This window comes from Azolla caroliniana, unplaced genomic scaffold (genome assembly GCF_043228905.1).
Source record: "Azolla caroliniana isolate FFs.n. ecotype wild unplaced genomic scaffold, voAzoCaro1.0.p SCAF_18, whole genome shotgun sequence".
NCBI classification, from domain to species: domain Eukaryota; kingdom Viridiplantae; phylum Streptophyta; class Polypodiopsida; order Salviniales; family Salviniaceae; genus Azolla; species Azolla caroliniana.
Genome location: NW_028230453.1, coordinates 7,087,130 through 7,110,672, shown reverse-complemented (window position 1 = coordinate 7,110,672; position 23,543 = coordinate 7,087,130). Strand labels below are relative to the sequence as shown.

General features: G+C 39.5%; 1 protein-coding gene and 1 non-coding gene across 2 annotated transcripts; one reads left to right on the top strand and one right to left on the bottom strand.

The window, feature by feature from the left end:
- The first annotated feature begins 874 nt into the window (after positions 1-874).
- On the top strand, positions 875-7,442 carry LOC147852293 (Photosystem II reaction center PsbP family protein). The gene is made up of 10 exons (XM_087334189.1): positions 875-1,211; positions 3,146-3,252; positions 3,353-3,409; positions 4,210-4,290; positions 5,013-5,095; positions 5,198-5,273; positions 5,441-5,559; positions 5,693-5,737; positions 5,820-5,885; positions 7,215-7,442. The coding sequence occupies exons 1-9, from the start codon at positions 901-903 to the stop codon at positions 5,844-5,846; spliced, it is 906 nt and encodes a 301-aa protein (XP_087190315.1). The 5' UTR covers positions 875-900; the 3' UTR covers positions 5,847-5,885; positions 7,215-7,442.
- A 1,687-nt stretch (positions 7,443-9,129) lies between these two features.
- TRNAM-CAU (transfer RNA methionine (anticodon CAU)) lies at positions 9,130-9,201 on the bottom strand. Its single transcript has one exon. It is a non-coding gene; the product is annotated as a tRNA-Met (tRNA).
- Positions 9,202-23,543: the final 14,342 nt, after the last annotated feature.

The window sequence follows — 23,543 nt, the reverse complement described above, 5'->3', positions numbered from 1 at the left end:
TTGTTGTCTACATGCCACATCGCGACAATGTGTTTGCTTTCTTCTTCTTTTTGAAACAAAATGTGGTGGTACAGCAACATTGGATTCAAATTCTTTTTTTGTTTTGTCTGTGTGTGTCTTGCTAGTAGTTGGCATGTGATGATATGATTCGGGAAGTTCAGAAACGTTGGGCATGCGTGGTGGGTGGGTGGGTTGGGTTCCTTTGGATCGTTGATTTGGAAAGGCCTTCCGACGAGAAGAGTTTGAGAGATTTAGTACCGCTCAGATGGATGTAGCTTAACTGGTAAGGTAATGTAAGGTTGCCCAATGGAGAGATGAGGAGGTCATGGGGTTCAAGCCTCGTGTACATTACATTCCACAGTGGCGGCATCTAGTGAATGAAAGAATTAAGAGATACATCTATGAAGTAATAGAGTTTTGCATCGCCAACTTACGAGGCTGACTAGGGTAAGCTAATTGTACGATAGAAAAGAAGAAGAAGAGAGTTTAGTCGGCGTTCGAGCTTTAGCCCATGTCTCGTGGGGGGGTATGCTGGGGTTTTATGGCAATGGTTGGGAATGGGTTTTTGGTGCGGGTAGGCGGCGGCCGGGGTAAGCTTGGATGGGCGCCATTCGTATGTATGGTGGGTGGGTGAGTTCTTCCATCCCATGCCATGCCATGCCATCCCATCCCATGCCATGCCATGCCATGCCATGCCATGCCATGCCATGCCATGCCATGCCATGCCATGCCATGCCATGCCATGCCATCCCATCCCATCCCATTCCATCCCAGCCATAGATAGAAGAAAGCAAAGGAAAAGCAGCAGGCGTGACAGAGAGAGAGGGAAATGGGTGGTGGAGATGGCATGGCGGCGGTAGCCTGTTTCTGATCGATCGCAGGCAGAGAAGAGACATATGTATGTACATGGGATGGATGGATGGATGGATGGATAGTAAAGCTCCTCCCTGCCTGCACCTTCCATCCATGGCGACGACCTTCTGTGCTTCCATCTGCTCTTCCTCTCACCTTAACCCTGCTCTCATCCATCATCCCTTCCCTCTGCCTATCCCCCCCACCCCCGCCCCCGCCTCTTACCCTTACCCCTTGAAAGAACGATCCTTTCCCCTTCCTCGTCATGGACGAATCACAAATGGCGCAGCTTCCAGGAAGATGCTTCTTCACGTGGTGGCGTCGGCAACAGAGAGCAGTTCGTCAACAGCTACTCCCAGGTTACATCTTATATCTATGTTTTTAAAGAATTCCTGTGGGAAAACAAAACAAAACAAAACAAAACAAAACAAAACAAACAAACAAACAAAACAAACACTCATTCTTGATCACCAAAGCTGCAGACATTTGCCTGCTTAGATTATTCAGATCACGAGTCACTTCCATATTTTGATCAACATCAACAGATTCTGTGTACAATCCTACACAAATGACAGACCTTTTCTACTTTGGTGGCTTTTGGTTTTTAAAACCAATTCATCTTCTCTTATTGATCAAGAGCCTGTGTACATTATTCTTGCATTGACAGAATGTCTATCCAATTATAATTTTCAGTTGATCTTGATCTTTCACATGTAAATCCCTGCGCAAATCGCAGATACTTTTCTAAATGATGAATGTTTTAACAAGTTCACAGTTATGTTTTCTGTGTAAATTCTTGCACAAATGACCAACCTTTCTCTAATTTGATGAAGATTTCTAGGTCATCGTTCGGAAATTCTTAGACTTTTTCTTTGATAAAATTTTCAGTTCATCTTGCTCCCTAACATCATCCATAATTGCTTGCGTGAGGGACACAACTTTTTTGAGTTGGAAGATGTTTTGTTGAATATTGTTACTCAAAATGACAGACCTTTTCCAATTCATTATAAAATTTCCTGCTCATCGTTATCATTTTCTGTGTAATTTCTTTCATGAATAACAGAACTTTGCTAATTTGGTAAAAGTTTCAACCAGTTCATAAACTCAAAAATGCAGACGTCTTGGTTTCATGCAGCCCTTCAGTTTACCTTGACCTGTCCTTCTCACATGGAATGACCAGATATTTTCTGGTTTGATGGACTTTCCAGTTTTCTTGCTACCGTTTCTGTGTGTTAATTTCTTCACTCGAACAAACCTTTTCTAATTTGATGAAGGTTTTAATAACTTCATCTTGATATTGTTCTGTTTGATTGCTTACACCGATGTCAGGCCTTTTCTGGTTTAATGAAGTTTTTAACTGGTTCATCTTGATATTTTGATCAAGAACCCTGGGGGAATTCTTTCTATGAATAATGGACCTTTTTCTTTGATGTGGTTTAGTTCATCACCGTATTTTGATCAAGAATCAAGGCCTGTGTAAATTCTTGCACGAATAAAAGCTTTTGCTTCGATGAAGGTCTTCATGAGGTCATGAATCCCAAGAACTTCCATGGTCTTTTGATCAAGAGTCTGTCTAAGTTTGTTTAAGAAGTCGGCAGGTGTTTTCTTTGAAGGCTTTTAGTTCATATTCACCTTGAAGAAATTTTTCCATCCATCTTTTTTTCCTGTGTGATTTTTTATACAAATGAGAAGACTTTTTCTGATTTCATGAAGTTTTTCAGTTTATATCAATATCATGTAGACAATTTGTTATAAGAATGACAAAACCTTTTTCAAATTTGATGAGACTTTTCAGACTATCTTTGACATGCCCGCACTTTGATAAAGCTTTTTAGCTCATATTGATCTTTTCAAGATCATGTGTAAATTCTTGCACAAACTGTTGCTTTGATGAAGGTTTTTACGGCCACACTATCCAGTAGTTTCTTAATTTTCCGATAAAAAAACAGTAGTTTTTATTTGATAAAGAGGTTTAGCTAATCTTAATTGTGTTCATAAACTCTTGCTGCAATTCCAGTCTTTCTCTTTGACAAAGGTTTTCAGTTCATCGTGATCTTTTAAAAATCTCATGTAAGTTCTTACACAGACATTGGATCCCTGTTTTATTAAGGTATCTAGTTCATCTTCATCCTTGTTGTGTAGGCATTGAGTTCATCTTCATCTTCTTTGTGCAAATTCTTAAACACAAATGATAGACTTTGTAGAATTTTGTGAAGACTTGCAGCTCAATTTGGTCTTTCCTTTATAAGCTCTTATTGGAGTCATGACCAGAGATTTTTTTAATTTGATGAAGGATTTCAAATGAGCTAGAGATCACCCGGCGGAAGCTCACCAACCATCTTCTCTTTTCACTCATTATCCTCCCTGCATTTCCTTCCTTTGCTTCTGATGGAAAACAAGGTAACACCTCTTTACTTTGTATTTATCAAGCACAGTTCCTTCAAAATTTAAACAATTGTCTCTCAAAATTTTAGGCTTCTCATTTATTGTTCTTAACCAGATGAGTACATGCAATATCTCGATGAGGATGATAAGTATTCTCTTCTTATTCCATCAGGTGAGATGATTTGTCTCTTTGGAATTTTGCGTATTAAATTAAAAATAACCTTCAACTTACAGGTCATCATTCACCAGTGGGATAGGCAAATGATGAGCTGCAATATGGCCTAGGCACGTTACCTCTTCAATATAAGCTAATAGCATAGCAGTGCCAAATATCCAAATTTGAACCCATAATATGCTATTGAGAGATGATCATCTTTATTGTTTAAATATATGCAAATGCCATCAGACATTTGGATCCTAAAATCACCAAAGTTTGTCTCAGGAATAGGAGAATAGCTATAGAACTGTTCGTTGTGCTAAGTTTCTCTCATGCTTCATTATATGATGACTCCCGATGTTTCCATTACATTGTATTTTCTGGGACTTTGACGTTTTATTATCAAACATCTTATAAATTTGCAGATGATCACGTTGACTGCCACTTTATGAATTGATAAGCATCCTTAAATATATATGCTCATGCTGCCCAGTCTGAACAATTTGGCCACCTTTATTGTCATCGTGAGAATTATCAAATCGTAGAACGTTTCTGTAGAGTGCTAACTCTTTGGGAAAACAAATCTAAGTTCTCCTTTATTATAGCTGTAAATCGAGACATGCAGTGTAATCGTCGTTTCTAGATCTATTCCATTGTTGCAGTCAAATGTGAACAGAAATTTCAAACAACCAGGATATAACAGCAACAGTAGAGGCTATTATTGGAGAAATGATTAGAGTTGTGTTTTTACATTGAGTTATTTCATTTATGAATATTGAACTCACAAATGCTTATATGCTCTATGCATCTTTTAGATTGGGTCAAAGGGTCAGGCAAAGCAACAGCCCAGCGGAATGTTACCGCATTCTTTCCTACAGACGATCTCTCTGCAAATGGTACTCTCTTGTGCATAAATTAATCGATTTAGGAATACCATATTTCTTTGTGCTTTGGTGGTACATACTAGTAGGTTTCCACTGTTATTTAGCATGGGCATGTATGTTGTGCATATAGAGCAGTTGCTGAACAGGAATGCACATGCACATTTACCCAATTGATGTGACACATCAGACAATCTTGAAGGAATGAATCTTGGGTCTACTTTTATTCTGTATATTCCATGAGAAAAGAACTATTGTGTTTGTATTACTGTTAATTATAAAGGTCCTGCTTTATTACTTTGGTGTGATTTGGAATACCTGCCATCGTTGGATTTGTCAGGTGATGTTTCCCATACCATGTGCTATGTTGCAGGATTTGGGACAAAGTTGTAGTAATCATTCACTTGTGGAATGGATTAATCTTTGTATTTTCAGGCGGAAATATGTTTAAAGGGAACAAAATTTGTTACAGATGTATAAAATTTCTGCTTAAAGGCATAAAATTTGTAGTATTCCCATAATAGCCTATCATTTCAATGCATGCAAATGAACTCAGCCAAGCAGACAATTGTTTTCCATAATGCTTTCTAGTAAGAAGAAATTGTCGAGAGAAGTTTCAAGATTCCATGAGTAGGGTATTCTCATTTTTTTGAGAGAGGTAGATCAGATTGTTTTTAATTGCTTGTAGCCCACAAATCCTTTCTAAAACCAGGCGTCTGTAAGTGTTTATGTGGCAGTGAATATTTTGATAACTGGTGTGGGTGCTGACTATACTAGCTTGAGCTCATTTGGGACTGTTGATGCATTTGCCGAGAATCTGGTGACAGTTTTTTCCATTAGTGTAAACGGATTCTCTTAAAGTGAATCTACAATCTGTTTGCTGATTGAGTGTGATATTGTTTTTATTAAATTTTTTGTAAAGGTGAATAGCCTTGACCGCAGCTGGAAGAAACCACCAGGGCAAATTGCAAAGCTTGTGAACTGCAGGTCTAGTAATGGTAAAATTTGATGTATTTTCTGTTTTTCTTGAGAAGAAAAATGCACTCAATTTGAATTCCTTCAAAACTCATGCAATTTTGAGGCATTCAAATCTATGAAAATAACAGTAAGAACTAAGAGCTGCAAAATGCAAGATTGACAAAGGAGTGTGAACCAATTCATGCAGGGTTCTATTACATAGAATACACATTCCAGCAGCCACAAGAAAAGAAGAAACACTTGTTGTCTGTTGTTGGTATGCGTTTTAATGGGTGGTACAATCGTCTATACACTGTGACAGGACAGGTATGTTGATATCTTTAACTATATTAGCATAAAAGGGTGAATCTAGTAGTTTCATGCATTACCACCTTAGCAAAAAGGTGGCTTTATCTTTGCAATCCATCTAACGTTTGATACATTGTACACTATTGTTTAGTATCTGGATGATGATAATGCGAAATATGGCCCACTTGTAGAAAAGGCAAGTTGATTTTTTATATCTCTTATAACTAGTGTTGATTAGTTCTTCTTCCAAAGGGAATCATGACTTATTTTGTGTGCAGGCGATCACATCTTTTAAATTTGCATGAGATGCAGCACAAGGGTTTGGCACCGAACTTAATGAATGGGTAATTGCTTGAACCTAAAGGTTCATAATCTATTGAAGCCTTGTATATGGAAGAGTTACTTCGTTGATAATTTCCCATTGATTTATATAACTGCATGCATTCTCTTTCTCAAGCTTTGCAGGTCTCCATATTTCTTTGCCATATGCCACTCATACTAAAAGAGAAAGGTTGGGATCTATCTAGGAATCAGGTTAACAGTTATGGGATGCAATTATTTCAGGAGATTGTCAAATCTTGTTGGGAGCAATGTAGATTTAATTCTATTTGATGACCCATTGCCAATGTTCAACCTCGTTAAGAACTATGAAAAGAAGTCATCACATTACAAAGTATAAATCAATGTACAACTAGACTAGCCTCCAAATGTGAACATAACCCACAAGTCTACAATGATGTTAGCATGTTGCCCAGAACTTCCAATAGTTCCAAAATAGTGTTTTTCATTAATGGTATAGAGTCTAGGTTAAAAACTAATAATATGACCCTAATGCAGCAATTATTTTTCCCGTATGCCCCAAAATTTCCAAGAAATACACTTCTGATCCAACAGAAAAACTTCTATCAACAATTTTATATTTTAGTAAAATGTTCCTGCTTCTTTGGCATGTAAAAAACAAGTGTTTTTTCTTAACCTAATAACCAGCACCACATCAAACGATTTCTTGTTTGATGGAAGGAACAGTATAATATTTGATGGAAGGAACAATATATTCTTCCTTGTTCGCATGCTGAATTTTGGTCGTTGAGAAAACCCGATTCATACACTTGGAATGCCCTTTTCCATCTTACCTTTCTCTTTATCCCCATCCAAAATAAACATGAAGCCAAAAAAATCGAACCAAATAAAATAAATTTTGATTGCTGCCATTTATCTAGGTTTTCATGCATTTCAATAATACTGTTACTATTTTATCATTTTTTGAAGTACATTTGTTAAAAGAAATGGCTAATTAAACTTACAATTTTGAGCACAAGTAAAAGAGAAAATCACTCACATCTATTTACTAAGTGATTAGTGATACTGTCAGTCTCTCTCGTCTCATTAGAATGTTGGAGTATAGTCAATTCATGAAACTGTGTAATTTTTTACGAGAATGTTTTAAGACCTGAAGGGATCACGTGGAAATTATGTATTAAGACTGTTTTCAGATTATCTTGATATTTGTATGAATGAACAGTGATGTTCTGTTTTTTGCTTTGATTTGTAGGGTACAATTTATTTTGAAAGAATATAACTACTCAAGTGACTCTTATCTGTAAAACTATGGAGGTTATTTGAGTTTGGCAACAAAATATAACTCTAATTTGGATTTCTCCCCTTTTTTGTAGGTTGATGGACACACTAAGTACAAAGAAAAAGCAAACATAAGTCAAGTTTGTCAACCCTACTTACATCCTCCTGGACATATTATCATAATGAACATGTATTTGGGGATTGACACCAAGATTGAAACTAGCTCGATGATAATTATGATTGAGCTTTTTTAAAAAGGTGTTTTGTGAGGCAAAGTTGTAATATATCTTCCATAATATATATTGTTTGTTGTTTCAATTAAATTATTCTCTCTTGATTGTGAGATTTCTAGCATTGTAAAGATTGTAAATGGGATTGAAGTCATTTTGTAGTTGATTGGAAGAATCCATCATTTTTCCTCAGCCCTACTTCCACTTCCAATCTATGATCCTTGCAGGATCCATCAAGCAACCTTACTAATCTACAAAATGTTATTGCCACTAAAAACACAAAGCATTTCAAAGAACTCTTTTTTCAGCTCCATCTTATTCTGTTAAATTTGCATATTTGTTTTTTCAGTATGTCTGTTCATCCGCATCATACCTTTGCCACTATATGAATCTCTTTTGAATGACTATATCAATATTTAATCAGGCGTCCAATCTTTTACGTGACCCTAATCTTATTGTCAAAATGACTGCAGCTTCTGATTGTATTGTTAGTCAATGTCCAAATGGAGTTTTACTTTTTTATAATGGCTATATGTCTTCAGTGGATCGCTACAAACACTTTGAAACTGTCTTATAAATGTTGAACAAACAGTTATACTGTTTTGTTTGCAATAATAAACACTTTTCTGATACATAGTGAAGACGCAAAATAGTGTCATGTCATAAAAAATATGTTCAATATATGGAGTAGAACAAAGATGCAAGGAATGGTAAGCTGGAAATCATTAGAAGTCATGCCATGTTCTTTCATTCATTTTATCATGGATACTGATTCTGAAGCCCATTGACCTTTTCTACTGGAAGTTTTATATAGTGTGGTGGGACAGATAGATGAGAAATCTTGACATTGTCATTTAGAACAAATATCCAGGTTCAAACACCCTCGAAAATGGTTCAGTCATGACTTGTCATGTTGGAATCATGTTTCCCATGGTAACCTTCATTGATGTCATATTGAATTCATGTCTTGTTGATTGCAATGCAAATCACATAAGGAAACACATAAAGTGCAAAAAACCACCAATACTGCGCACTATGTTCCCCTTCTTATAACATCCTACACATTAAAAGAAAATATTACATAAAAAGGACATGCAATGTTCACATAAAGATAGGTAGGTCAATAACATGATTTTTTGGGTTTGCCCAAGGGATTTATTTTTTGATGAAAATTTAGGAATTTTTAGTTTCTTTTCTATTGTTTTTCTTGGGTTGATATTCATATAATGATTTACATCATTACCAATATACGAATATTTGTGTGCATGAGGATATTTTGCAATTTTATCCAAGGATGTTCTTTATGAATGGTGGGATGAAAGTATCATGTAGGTAAGACATGGAATGAGATAGAAAAGCTCTAAAAAACACCTCCTACAATGATACATAAGAGTACCAAGTGAATACGACATATGTAGGTGTGTTGTTATAAACTTGGTATCACATAATACGACTTCAAGTTTACCTAAAGATCCATATGGTATGTTTACTAATGTCTGAGATATGCATGGTTGTGTATAGTGCCAAAGAATGTGACCAAGACAAACAAATAAACTCAAGAGAACTAGTACCACCAAAAACGAATGTACTAGGAGATAAAAGAGAAAGCGGACAATGTACGAATAAACCTTCGGATTAATCGCGAGACATCCAAGAGATTATAATAGAATCCCTTGTGGTAGCATTACGATGAATTGCTAGATCTCTCTCATATGTTTGTGCATGTATGGGTGATAAAAGAGAGATTTTCTGAAATTTGGGCAATGCCAAGAAGAAAATGTATCAGAGCGAGGTTTCGATCCTCGGACCTGTGGGTTATGGGCCCACCACGCTTCCGCTGCGCCACTCTGATTTCTATATAGAGATATAGAGAACATAATATAATACTATGTATAAGCTTTAGAAGAAATTCACGAACCATACGTGTGTATACTTTCACTTTCCTTGATTCCCTGATTTATTGAGAAGACTTGGGAGTTCGTGGAGAGTTGAGACTATCCTAGAGAGCACGTAGTCTCGATACGAAATGTCAAAAATCGATACCAGAAGATTACCAAATGTTGAAAGACGTGGCTAAGTAGAAGATCCCTCTTTGTATAGAGAGGCTATGTACTTCATAGGCATGGCCAACTAAGTGGAAACTCTCCATGAAGTACAACATAGAATCAATTCTCAATCATCTAATCTCGGAACTCTTCTACCTTTACTAAATATTACTAAACGGTTTAGTTTCAATTCAATTTAGTTTTAAATTTGGGATTTATTGATTTATCAATTTATGTGGCTAGCTTTAATGGTTTATTAGTTTTTTGTTTAACTTTTATTTGTTGTTCCCCCTAACGGTTTAGTTAATTTGACTAATTTAATGATTTAATTAATAGAATTAATTTAATGGCTTTTTTAATTATTTACTTCATTTAACTGAAATACTTTTCTATTTTAATGTTTTTTATTTAATTGTTTAATATAGTTTTAACTCAAATGGTTTATTTATGATCAAATGATTCAGTTTGGTTTCAACCCTCTCTCAAAATTGTTCGTTTTAAATGGTTCACATTCTCCTGAAACGATTTGATTCAAATGGCTTAGTCTAAACCGTTTGGTTTAAATGGTTTGCTCTAAATGATGTGGTTGTTCTTAACTGGTTTACTTTGATTTTTGTTATGTTTTACATGGTTTGGTTTGGTTTGAAGGCCAGGCAGTCAAACCAAACCAAAACCGAATTGGCCCATACCAAGTTTCAATCCATACAGTCTCATTTTTAGTTATAACCAAACTCCTCTTGACCAATTTAACCTAATAAACACACATTGTTAAACTTAACTTAAAGCTTTCATATGTAAGTGCATCCACAAAATATTTACAACCAAACACATGTATGTGGTGCACTCAGCTTATCCTAACCAACAAACAATCCAATTGATTGGGACTCACGAGAGAGCCTAGTCCTAGTTCCAACAGGCAAGTCCCAGTGGCTAGTCCCAACACTAAGGCCCAACACTTAGTCCCAATGGTTAGCCCCAACTACGATATCAGGCCGAATGTAAAGAGATGGAAATGAAAGATCATTTGCATATTTCCAAACTGGTGATTGGAGCTCTCTTTCTGTCTCTCTGATTGGATTGGTGTTGCCCCAACCTGTTCCAACTCATAGTGCCGGTTTTGTCCCAAATCTTAGGACTTTCTTATTATATTTTGAGTCAAGTATAATATAAATGAGCATTTTGTCCCTTGTTGAGCCTCCATCCGTGATCATTGTTTTTTGAAGTATAACAATATTTTAAGGGTGTAATACGTAACTAATCACAAACATCCATTGCAAACTCTATCAAAAACATTACCATGCAAGTTCAATAGTAGGAGATAGATTAATTGCATATGTAATGATATTCAAATCCTCACCTCTAAAGGCTTTGGGCAAGTTTGCATTTTAAGAATGCATTTAACTCTCTCCACAAGAGTTCTATTCATTCTTTCTTCCAACCATTCAATAGTGGAGTTTTGAGAGGTGTCCTTTAATGCATGAAACCATGCTCTTGACAATATGCATTGAAGGGTCCACAATATTAGTCACCATTGTACATGTGAATCCATTCCAACTTCTTTTTTGTCTCTCTTTCAACAAAAACATGAAAATATTTAAACACATCAAAAACTTGATCCTTGAACTTTCAAAGTTCAAACCCAAATGTTTTTCTAGAATGATCATTAATAAATGTAACAATATAGTGCACCACCTCTTAGCATCACCTTTAACGGACCATAAATATCTAAACCAACTCAAGTACATATTACCTTTTAGAAGAAGAATGATGTTTGTTTTCCAACCAAAAATATAGGAGCTACATTAGTCAAAGACACAGTAAAAGTTTTCCGCAAAGTCTAAAGGGTGTTAAGCAACCAAAGAACAAGTATTTCATCATCAAGTTTCAAACTCATGCCCAAATATTGATCAAATCATCCTTGAAAATCATTTAAGTGATCAGAAAATCATTCAAACATACTCTTAGGAATCAACGGCAGATGAACTATGAGATCAGAAATTGTGAACGCTCTACTACTTGGGGAAGCTGCTATTTCACGGATGGCCATTGAGAAGTGGATAGGCAACGAGGAGGATGGATCCTTGATTCTAAGAGGTAGGGAAACATCATATAGATCCAAGGTCATGAGTGACAAGTCTATGCGGAACCAACAATCGTGAACATGGCGATTCAAGTGCTCACATATACAAACAATAAGTGAATTGTAGATCCCGACTCGGTCAAAGTACAACCAGAGTGGCACATGTGTTCATGAAAACACGTGGCTACATAATGGCAATTGGGACCCTTTGCAATGGACATGGCGTCATCCATATGCGGGACAAGGAAGCAAAGTCATCCCCTTATTCCAATTCATAACCAGATTGGGTCGCCACATCCTAGCTTCTCAAATCGGTAGAGAAACAACATCTACAAAGATATGGCACACATATCATGACATTCCCCCTATGATTATTGACAAGTTTTGGCAACAATTATGGAAACAACAACAAGCTAGGCGAATTGCCAAGTTTCCATGACTATTAATACATAGGTCACTGTTGGTTGGAGCATGGCAATGCAGGATCTTTTGCTCTCCTAAATGTGTAGTGTGCCCCAATGAAATAGAATCAATTTGAGATGCTCTATGGGACTACCTAGAGACTCATTGAATGCGGAGGGAGGGGGGGGGGGGGAGGTTGGTTGAATATTGCAAGTATGCAATGTGCAAGGCTCAATTAAGTGGGGAAATGGATGTTGGTGATCCGAACAGGCCCCAATCAATTGATACGAACACCATGAGGATATATATCTATAGATAAATAGATAGTTAGATATTTTTATGCATCCATGGAGAGGCTAATATTGATGCTTGGCATGGAATATCACGTCACACCTCTTCCCAATGCTTGGATAATATTATCTTGATTGCAAGCTTCTATGACCAAGGGAGGTTTCTTCAAAACTTTCCTCGTTGAGAGAGAGAGATATATATTAACGTCTTCTAACAACAAATTGGTTACAATAATGGAATGTGTACCCAATTATCGAAAATAAAAATAAACATAAATATAAGAGTTTTAGTGTGTTGCAAAAAATGTTATGGGGTGTAGCACGTTGTTGCGAAGATTCACGTGTAGTCGTGCTTCGTGTGAGCGGGATCATCGGGGCCATGGACCGAGGAGACAAAAGAGGTGAGGAAGTGGGAGATTAAGACAACGATGCGTATGTACAAGTCAGGAAACCAATGTCACATTTGAAAAGAACAAATATTTTTAGACTCAAGAAGAAGATAGATTTCAAGAAGAATATTAAGAAGAAGATTACGCATGCTTCGCTTGAACGGGACCGCCGGGGCCTTGGACCAAGGAGGATATTTGTCAAGTAATGAAGAAGAAGATGATGTGATTATAAGAAGAACAATAAGAAGTATGATAATATTGATCGAAGATAAAAAGAAGATGAACAATAAGAAGTATAATTATAAGAAGAATTTCATATTTATGATGATGATGATGGTGATGGTGATGGTGATTATATCCTCCATTGAGCCCCCCTTACACAAGACCAACTAGAGGCTTTTATAGGTCTCTCCATGCTTGTGACATGCACAAAACCATGGTTTTGTGCACACGGTTTTGCTTATGTCATGCACAAAACCATGGGCTTAAAACCATGGTTTTGTGCACACGGTTTTGCATATTTGTTTCCTATGGAATACTGAATATGACAAGGAAATATACAAAATCTAAAGCACTTAGTAGTAGCTTTAGTGGTAAGCTAATTGCATCCTATCTTGGAGGTGCAAGGTTTAAATCTTACATGCACCTCTCTATACGCACTCAATGCCATTAGGCCCTAGGATTATTTATTATTGATTTATTTTCATTTTTAGAAGTATTTGTGTAATGTGCATGTATCCTCAATTTTTCACTTTTTCTCGCATTAAACACACCACATCACAACATCCACCCCCACCAAACCACACATCCTCCGGCATGTGCCAAGAAGGAAAAGAGTGATGTGGTGGGGCCAAAGGTTGTCAACCTTTGATTTGCTCCTTTCTTGTGCCTTGCCCACACTGTCTTTGTCCCTCCATTTTGAGTTCGTCCATTCCTTCCAGCCGAACCATCGTCACCATCCGATCCACCATATCGTTCGCTCGCACTTCACAATGCTATGACCGGTTGTCATGGCCCCCTTTCGCCCCTCTTGAGCATAACCTTTCACAATTTGTGTATGTGCCACCTTCATCCCGTCTGTCTCCTTGGTCAAGAAACTTCGATCCTTCATTCTTTCTCGTCCCCTACTTGCCTTCACAAGACCTCATTCAAATGTCAATGCTGACTACCCGTCGTAGTTCCTTCAAGCGCATGCTCATCTCGGGGTCTCTAAGAGACCATATTGCATGCCTCTCTTTCTTCCATTCATTGTGGTAAACTCCCACGTTTGACTTGACCATCGTACCTTTGATCTTCATGCTAGAAGACATGATCACTTTCCGAGGTACACCTTTCAAATCCTCTTGGCTTGCTTGGCCATCATTGTCCATTGTCACACTTTCTTTAGCCTCTTTGTTGTGCACATCCACTTTTGTCGTTGTGCTTCGTTTGATCTCTTCATCACACAAACCGGCTTCATCCTTTGCTTCCTCGGAGCCACCTTCCATCTCTTCGGTCTCATGTTGGCTCTTAGATGCAACTGCCGAAGTCTTTGGAACAAGTGTGGATGAATCCTCTCCATGGTCCTTGCTCGCTCTTGCCATCTTCAGGTCGGCGTCATTGTCTGTGGCTATGTTCCCATCATGTGCATCAGCTCCAACCTTCGCCGCCGCCACCTTCCGTCTCTTGGGTCTCACATTGATTCTCGGATGCAACTGCCCAAGTCTCTAGAACAAGTGTGGAGGATTCCATACGCCTTTGGTTGATCACCTTTTCCATGTTGTCCATAGCCACCTCCTTGATGTCGTTTTTCGTGTCTACCTCCTTAATCATGTGGGACTCGCACTCTTTATCCTTCTTGATCATGCAAGCTTCAATTAGTCTTGCCCCTTCACCACGCGACGTTTCGAACATGATGCGTGTTTTGAAACATTCTTCCTCCCTTGGAGTTGCATTTGCCGTCCTCGATTCATTGGTTTCATCCTTCTCCGTTGTTTCTTTGCAAGATGAGAAGGTGACTTGTTTCATACTTTCTCCCAGTGTGGTACCATCATACTGAACTTGAGCCTTCGAATCCACCACTTCATTAATCTGCATTTGTCGAGAGGTCTCTTCTTCCTCAACCATCGTTCGCCTCAGTTTTTGTCCCTTTTGAAGCATCTCTTCAGCCTCGACTTGTGCCTTTAAGTTCTTGAATGCCTATCTCATAAAGACTTCTATGTTGAGTATCGTCGAACCTTCCCTCTTCGAGCTTTCTTCCTTCGGTGGTGGCATGTTGCTGCATCTTGTCCTCCTTCGATCGTCCCTCATCGGCCGTGACATTGTTGCCAAGATTTCTATCCTCCTCTTGTCATGTCGTTGGCATACCCTTTTCACTTCAACCCAATCTTCAGTGAGGCCATTCGCACCATCGTCATCCTCAAGTTGGACTCCAATGGCCTTCCTTTCCTTCCAATCAATCGACTTTACGAACATTAAGACTTTATTCGCCCCCACCAATCCTTGATCCCGCTCTGAGAGTTGAGCGAACCGACACTCAAACTCAACAAATGCATGCATAGCACTCTAGTGGGTCTTCCTCAATGACACCCATTGGTCAAACTCGTATAGACCTCGTCCCTTCGGCTCTTCATAACCATATGCCTCTCGTAAAGCTTCTTTGAAGGACACCCACGAATTGTGAGCTTTTTGAAGCTCTTTCATCTCTTCATAGATTGGTTCGGCCAACACTCGACAAAAGTACTCCAACCTCATTTCTTCATTCACACCTCTTGAATCTACTTCGGCATTTTAGGCCTCTAGAAAATTGTGGACTTTGCCCCCGTCGAAACTTCCGACTCGCTCAACCACACATTCAATGCCTTGTTGGGCCGCATCTCGTCTTTTCCCTTCTCTTGAAAATTCCATTATCATCTTTGACATTGCCTCCATGAGATATTCCTCGTCCATCTTCAACATCCCTTGCCGCTCTTCACATCGGAAATAGATGTCGAGAAGATTTGCGCGAAGTCATGCTTCGTGTGAGCGGGACCACCGGGGCCACGAACCGAGGAGACAGAAGAGGTGAGGATGTGAGAGATTAAGATGACAATGCATATGTACGAGTCAGGAAACCAATGCCACATTTGAAAAGAACAAAGATTTTTAGAGTCAAGAAGAAGATAGATTTCAAGACGAATATTAAGAAGAAGATTACGCATGCTTCGCTTGAACGGGATTGTCGGGGCCTTGGACCGAGGATATTTTTCAAGTAATGGAGAGGAAGACGATGTGATTATAAGATGAACAATAAGAAGTATGATAATATTGATCAAAGCTAAAAAGAATATGAACAATAAGAAGTATAATTAAAAGAAGAATTTCATATTTATGATGATGGTGATGGTGATGGTGATTATATCCTCCATTGAGCCCCCCTTACACAAGACCAACTAGAGGCTTTTATAGGTCTCTCCATGCTTGTGACATGCACAAAACCATGGGCTAAAACCATGGTTTTGTGCACACAATTTTGCTTATGTCATGCACAAAACCATGGGCTTAAAACCATGGTTTTGTGCACATGGTTTTGTGTATTTGTTTCCTATGGAATACTAAATATGACAAGGAAATATACAAAATCTAAAGCACTTAGTAGTAGCTTTAGTGGTAAGCTAATTGCCCCCTATCTTGGAGGTGCACGGTTCAAATCTTACTTGCACCTCTCTATACACACTCAATGCCATTAGGCCCTAGGATTATTTATTATTGATTTATTTTCATTTTTAGAAGTATTTGTGTAATGTGCATGTATCCTCAATGTCTCACTTTTTCTCGCATTAAACATGCCACATCACGACAACGTTGTTTAAAGGAATTGACAATGTGTTGAGACGAGTTTCATTTCCAGCCAAGTCTCTCATAAAGTTCGACGGCAAAAATTTTACCCTGTGAAAGGAGATGATGCAAGACGTGTTGATCATTCGAAGACAAGTTGAAATCATTCAACATAGCGAAAAACTTGCTTCAATGAGGACCGAAGAGTAGAGATCAATGGAAAAAATGGCTCGCTCCACCATTCGAATGCACCTATCCGAAAACATCTATTTTAGCATGGCAAAAGAGACGACAACGTTCTCACTTTGTGAGAAGCTACAAGTTGTATACAAGAAGAAGTCCTCATCAACATGAAAATGAGAGAGACCGATCCAACAATATGATCACCCTGCACCAAGTTCGGCATGTACCCGCATTGAAAAGGAGTCTGGTCTCCATCTGCATGTTAGCCGAAGATGGGTACCGAATGACTCTCAATGAGTCGACTTGGATGATTAGCCATGGAAACCTGAAAATTGGAAGCAGACACAAGTACAACAACTTGTATCCAATGATGGCAATCAATCCAGAAGGGGATGTGAATGTAGCCGAAACGACCGACCCAAACTTATGGCATGGCCGATTCCTCCATATGTCTCAAGCCGGCCTAGATCCGCTGATGGTGGTTGGTTATATTCCAAAACTCCAAGCAAAAACGGACTTTTGGAGCATTGTCGATATGGGAAACAGACACGAAGTTTGCACTCTCTCAATTATGAGACGGTACGACAACCCCTAGAGCTCATGCACACAAATATATGTGGGCCTATGCCTCAATGATCACTAAGAGGTTCCTGGTACTTCATCACGTTTGTAGATGACTATACATGGAAAGTTTGGGCCTATTCAATTTGGTCAAAAGACGAAGCGCTCGACGTCTTCACTTGGTGGATAGTTGAAGTGGAGAACCAGTCGGGACACAAAGTGAAGACACTTTGATCCGACAACAGAGGAGAATACACCTTCCGAGCCTTCAAACAGTACATGTTCGACAAAGGGATCCGGCATCAAAAGACCGTTCCATACACACCCATACAGAATGGAGTGGCAGAACGGATCAACCGAACGATCCAAGAGAGGGTGACGGCAATGCTCCAACAAGCCGAACTGAAGTTGGAGTTTTGGGTCGAAGCATTCCAGATGGCAGTTTACATGATAAATCTATCCTCATCAAAAGCAATCAAGCTGGAAGTAGCATTGGCACTATGGTCATGCAAACAACCGACCTATGACAGGCTTTGTATATTCGGACGCGAAGCCTACGCTTTCGTCCCTAGGGAGAAGAGGACTAAGTTGGCACCCCATGCAACGAAATGCATATTTCTCGGTTGTGGAACCAATGGGGAATTCGGCTACATGCTATGGGACCCAGAGAACCAGATACTGATATGGAATAGTGATGTAGTCTTCAATCAAGACTCTATTCTCTTTGAGCGGAACCAACAGAAAATAGTGGGCCGAAAGGTCTCTTTCAGAATCGACAAAGAAGACGTAGAAAGACCGACCCACCAGCCTAACACCGGGAAAAAATGTCTCTTTCAAACAGTCAAAATCGACTGAGCCAACACCAACCCTGCCAACCCCGAATCGACAAGAGGTCCACTAGTCGAAAATGGGTCGAGTACGCGATCGACAAGAATTGACAAAGACAATATGTCCAAGGCAAAAGCTGCCAGATCAATCGATCCCAAAGAAGGGGAGGATGACTTGACACCGCGGAAATCCCTCTACAAGGGCAAGTCATCCAACAGGACTCGTGACATCAGTGGTTCAACAAATACCAATTGACCGCCAGAGCCAATCGAAGGATCCGAACCGATCACTTCGGCACCTAGGAGATCCAGACGAGTTAGAAGGCCAACAAATTTCTATCAATCGGGCCTTGACTACGTCAACTACACCGATGCAGGCGAACCAAGCACATACGAAGAAGCTATAGCCACGCCGGATGCCGACACATGGCTACAAGCCATGAGATCAGAGATGGACTCGATCCATCAGAACAATACATGGGAGCCTGTCTAACTACCAACAGGCAAGAGTTGCCCTGCAAATGGGTCTTCAGATACAAAGATGTATCTGACATAGAGAAGCCCAAACACAAAGCTCGGCTCGTCGTGAAGGGATTCAAACAAGAACATGGGGTCGACTATGACAAGATGTTCTCGCCAATAGTCAAGATGACCACCCTTCGGCTCCTACTCAGAGTCGTGGTGAGAGAAGACCTTGAGCTTGGGCAACTAGACATCAAGATGGCTTTCCTACACAGAGACTTGGAAGAAGACATCTATGTGTCTCAACCGGAAGGCTTCACTACGACGGGGGAGAATGACCTCGTATGTTGATTGAAGAAAAGCCTTTATGGCTTAAAACAAGCGTCGAGGATGTGGTACCAGAAGTTCGACTCCTACATCTGACAACTTGGCTACAACTGGTCCGATTCTGACCCATGTATGTATACTCGACAACTAGCCGATGAGTCATGAATCTATTTGATCCTATATGTCCACGACATGCTGATGCGGGGAGCAATCAAGCCGAAATCGGAAAGCTAAAGTGGAGCCTTCACAATAAGTTGGCAATGAAGGAACTCAGACAGGCCCGACACCTATTGGGCATGAGGACTGAGCAAAATCGGATGGCAAAGACTCTCCTACTCTCCCAATCTGACTACATCTGAAAGGTGTTGAGGCGCTTCAACACGGAGAATGTGAATTCATCACCAACACCGCTTCAGACATCGATCCGACTATTCGACAGAGGCACTCCTCCAACGGATAAGGAGAGAGAGCTCAATGGAAAAATACCCTACGCATCGACCATAGGAAGTATCATGTATGCAATGGTGGTGACCCGACCTGACCATGCCTATGTCGTGGGGGTTGTCAGCCGCTACATGTAGAACCCAGGACGGAAGCATTGGGAGACTGTCAAGCATATCTTTAGGTACCTAAAAGGGACCAATGATGCGCAACTGGCTTTCGGATCGGTAAACCCGACTGAAGTCGAAGGATACACAAACTCCGTCTATGCCTAGAATTCGGAAAATCGGAAGTCGACATCAGGCTACATCTTCACCCATGGTGACGGTGCCATATCATGGAGGTCGAAGCTACAAGAGAGCACAACTTTGTCTACAATAGAGGCTGAGTACATAGTAGCATCAGAAGTTGTGAAGGTAGCCATCTGGCTACACCGACTGTCAGCCGATTTCTCGATGACAAGTCAAATCAACCGACCAACGCCAACCATTTACCGCGACTCACAGAGCATGATCCACCTCATAAATAATCATGTCTGTCATGCGAAGACACAACATATTGAGGTGCGATATCATCACATCTAGGAGCTCGTAACAGAAAAGAAACTCAAAGTCTGGAAGATTGACACTAAGGTGAACATCGTCAATTGACTGACGAAGGCACTCCTGGAACATTGCTCCGGAGCAATAAGGACAAAGATGGGACTATGACAAGTGACCGAGCAGAAGAACGTCGACCGTGGAATAGAATGTAAGATGAAGATTTGACCGATCGGACGAGCCGACAAGGCAAAGCCAAAAGAATCGAAAGCACAGGATCAAGCACGAGTTGACAACAAGCCAACTCGACGCAAGACGCTGTGAACAATTTGATCCAACCTATTAGGATAACTAGCAGAATCAGGCTAGATATCGACCTTACCTCCGTTGACTCGGCTATATGCCGATTGACTTGAAACTATAACTTTAGGTTAAATTTTAACCTAGGTTTATGGGGGAGATAACCCTTTACCATTGTATGCAAAAAGAGTACTCCGTTTACGGGGGAGTTTGTTGGCATAAAAGGCCGACTCCTTCCATCTTGTATCCTTACTAGTGTGAACACATCCAATAGTTAGGGCTTGAGTATACAAGCCCTAACCTAACATTGTAATGAGGTTGAACCTTCTTGTATCTTGAGTCTTGTAGAGAGAGAGTTACAGAATAACGAGAACCTCCATTGAAGCTCTGTGTGTCAATCTACTGTTTTCTTCTTTGGTACATATCTGTGTCGTTTGCTGTTCACAAATGTTAAAAATATTGAGAAATAAAATTTCCATTTGGAACTTGCAACAAAGAATGTGTACGAGATTACGATTCGTGAATCGGAGTTCGGTAGCCCAAGATACAACCTTTAGAAGAATCAATGTTAGTTTCAAGATTACTATGGACAAAAATATAATTATATCGAAAGGGGGAGTTTAAAATAAATTAAGAACCATTTTGTATTTTTAAAATTTTAAATTATTAAAAAAAATAATTTAATTTAAAATTTAAAATTTTAAAAAAATGCAACCTCCCATGCATGAGGCGGTTTGTAAACTGCCTCAAGAAGGGTGGCAAGGCAGTTAGGCAGTTGGATCTCTGTAAAAGCCCCTCCCATGTAGGATGAAGGAGGAGGAGAAGAGGAGAAAGCGAGTGAAGAAGCTTGCGAGGATAAAGCAATTGTGTGAAGGTAGAAAAAAAAAGAAAAAGGAGTGTTGATGTGGTTTATTTCAAAGCTTCTTCCTATTAGAGGTTGTGAGATCAAGTCTTGCCAAAGTAGTTTATTTTTTGTAAGCATGTTTTGTAAGATACAAATAGTAAATAGAAAGAGAAAGAAAGTTAAATCAATATGTCCGAGCAACATTACACTTGTCACCCCCAATGCGTATTTTGCTAGATTTAAGGTTAGCCTTCCTTGTCGACACCTCTCCAAATAGAGTTGGAGATGTTCAGAATGGTTGGTTTGTCAACCGTATACTGTAAAGTCATCCAAAAATACCTGCATAAAAGCTAGTATATAATCAGAATAAATTTCCATGATCACCCTTTGAAATGTAACTGGAGCCGTTTTAAGCCTGAACATCATGACGACCACTACAAATACACCCTATTTGGTGACAAAAGCAATTTTCTCCTAATCTTCGGGATGCATCCGAATTTGATTATATCCACTGAAGCCATCTAGGAAGCCATATATTTCATGGCCAACCATTGCATCAAGGACTCCATCTGTGAAAGGTAACGGAAAGGCATCTGTCACTATGGTAGCATTCAATTTTCGATAGTCGACACATACTCTGATCTTACCATTCTTTTTAGGGACCACGATTATCGGACTTAGCCAAGTAGCCTTCTTGACTGGTTGGATAAAGCCAACTCATAGTAGTTTTGTCAATTTCCTCTTTTACCTTCGTTGCTTTATCGGATCTTTCTATAGATTAATCTGATGCTAGCAGAACGTCGGATCTCTAGGCCTTTCATATCTTCAAATGACCACGCAAATACATCTTTGTATTGTCACAGTAGTTCAACCAGTCTTGATTTGTCGGCCGACTGCATCTCTTTCGTTGTGAGTAATGTTTTTGGCTCTTTCTCATTGTCGACAAGATTTAATTCTTCCAATGTCGAAGCCTATACACGTTGTGATACTTGCATTTCTTTCTCCATCGCTTCTTGTTGTAGGCGTAACCCCCTCAGAGTCTTATCGTCGACTTGCAAATCGTCCACTTTTTCATCATCACCGAGATATGGCGTATGTACTTTGACGACATCGATTTCGAATAATGGAATAATCTTGGGATTGTCTTCAAAATATTGATGTTCTTCTCCACCATCTAGCCCCTCCATCATATTGACAGCTTTAGCATATAACGACACACATTGTCGTGATGTCACCACCTTTTTCTGCATGGACACTCAAATCTTGGTCTTGCCTTTTCGGAACGTTTGAAGATTCTTCTGCCAATTCTGTTTAATATTAGCAGTTTGAAGCCATGGTCAACCCAACAACATGGGGTAAGCTCCTTGTGCCTCCAAATGGAGTACGACAGCCGATATCTGAAATGTGTGGCTGCCAATCATAATATCAAGTTGTCGGATGAGCCCTAGTGGTCGAACCGTACTGGTATCGGCCATTTGTAGCCAAAAAGGACATGCTTCCCATTTGGTGATGCCCAACCGATCACAGGTAGTCTTATTAATGAAATTCACTCCTGATCCACCATCGACTATGCTACACGACACTTCTTGGCCGTTGTAATGTTCATTGGTTTAGACGTGCTTATTTGGGGGCTATCATACTGTAATATCATAGTCGTCGGTTAGGGGGGGGGGGGGGGGGGCAGGAGTGGTTCTAACGAAGCTCTCTTTGATGTGGACTAGTCATCTACCAAGGTTCTAACATGGAGATCCTAGCTAGTATGGAACAAATCGGGATCCTCGTCTGTGATGTCGACTCTGGCATGGGGGCAGATGGGTGGTAACGCGTATTTTCAATATGAATGTGTCACTTATGTCTTTATTTTAGGATTAATGATCTTGGTTATTACATGTGGTATGAGAGCGGTTTTAATTCTAAAAAAATAATGTTTGATTGGATTCGCTTTGTGTGCTATAGTACGGGAAAATATGATAGTCTTTTTACGGATGAATGTATGTTAGATATTGGGGAGGGGGAGGGGGGGGGGGGGGGGTGCAGGAGTGGTTCTAACGAAGCTCTCATGGGCCAATTTTGGCCTTAGAAGACGTTAATATATCTTTCTTTCTTTGATGTGGACTAGTCATCTACCAAGGTTCTGACATGGAGATCCTGGCTGGTATGGAACTGATTGGGATCCTCGTCTATGATGTCGACTCTGGGGCCGGGGCGAATGGGTGATAACGCGTATTTTCAATATGAGTGTGTCACTTATGTCTTTATTTTAGGATTAATGATCTTGGTTATTACATGTAGTATCAGAGCGGTTTTAATCCCAAAAAAATAATGTTTGATTGGATTAGCGTTGTGTGCTATAGTACGGGAAAATATATTTTTACAGTGAATGTATGTTAGACAATGGATTGGGGGAGTGTCGAAAATGCCACAGAGAGTTCGTTTGAGGTTATGTGTGTGCGGTGTATTGTATGGCGTTACGTATAATAAAAATATTGAGGGTTTGACATCAAAATTTGTGTGATGGGTTGGTTAGTATATTCATGTCATATCCTTGAGAAAGGCTTTGAGTTCAATCCATTGATGGACCAAAAAGCAAGGGGTTAAGTAAAAGAAAAAAAGAGTTCTATACAATTATTGTTATTATTACTACTATATGTGTTTATACGTTTAGATATTCAATATATATTTATTAAAATAAAAGCACGATAAATATTC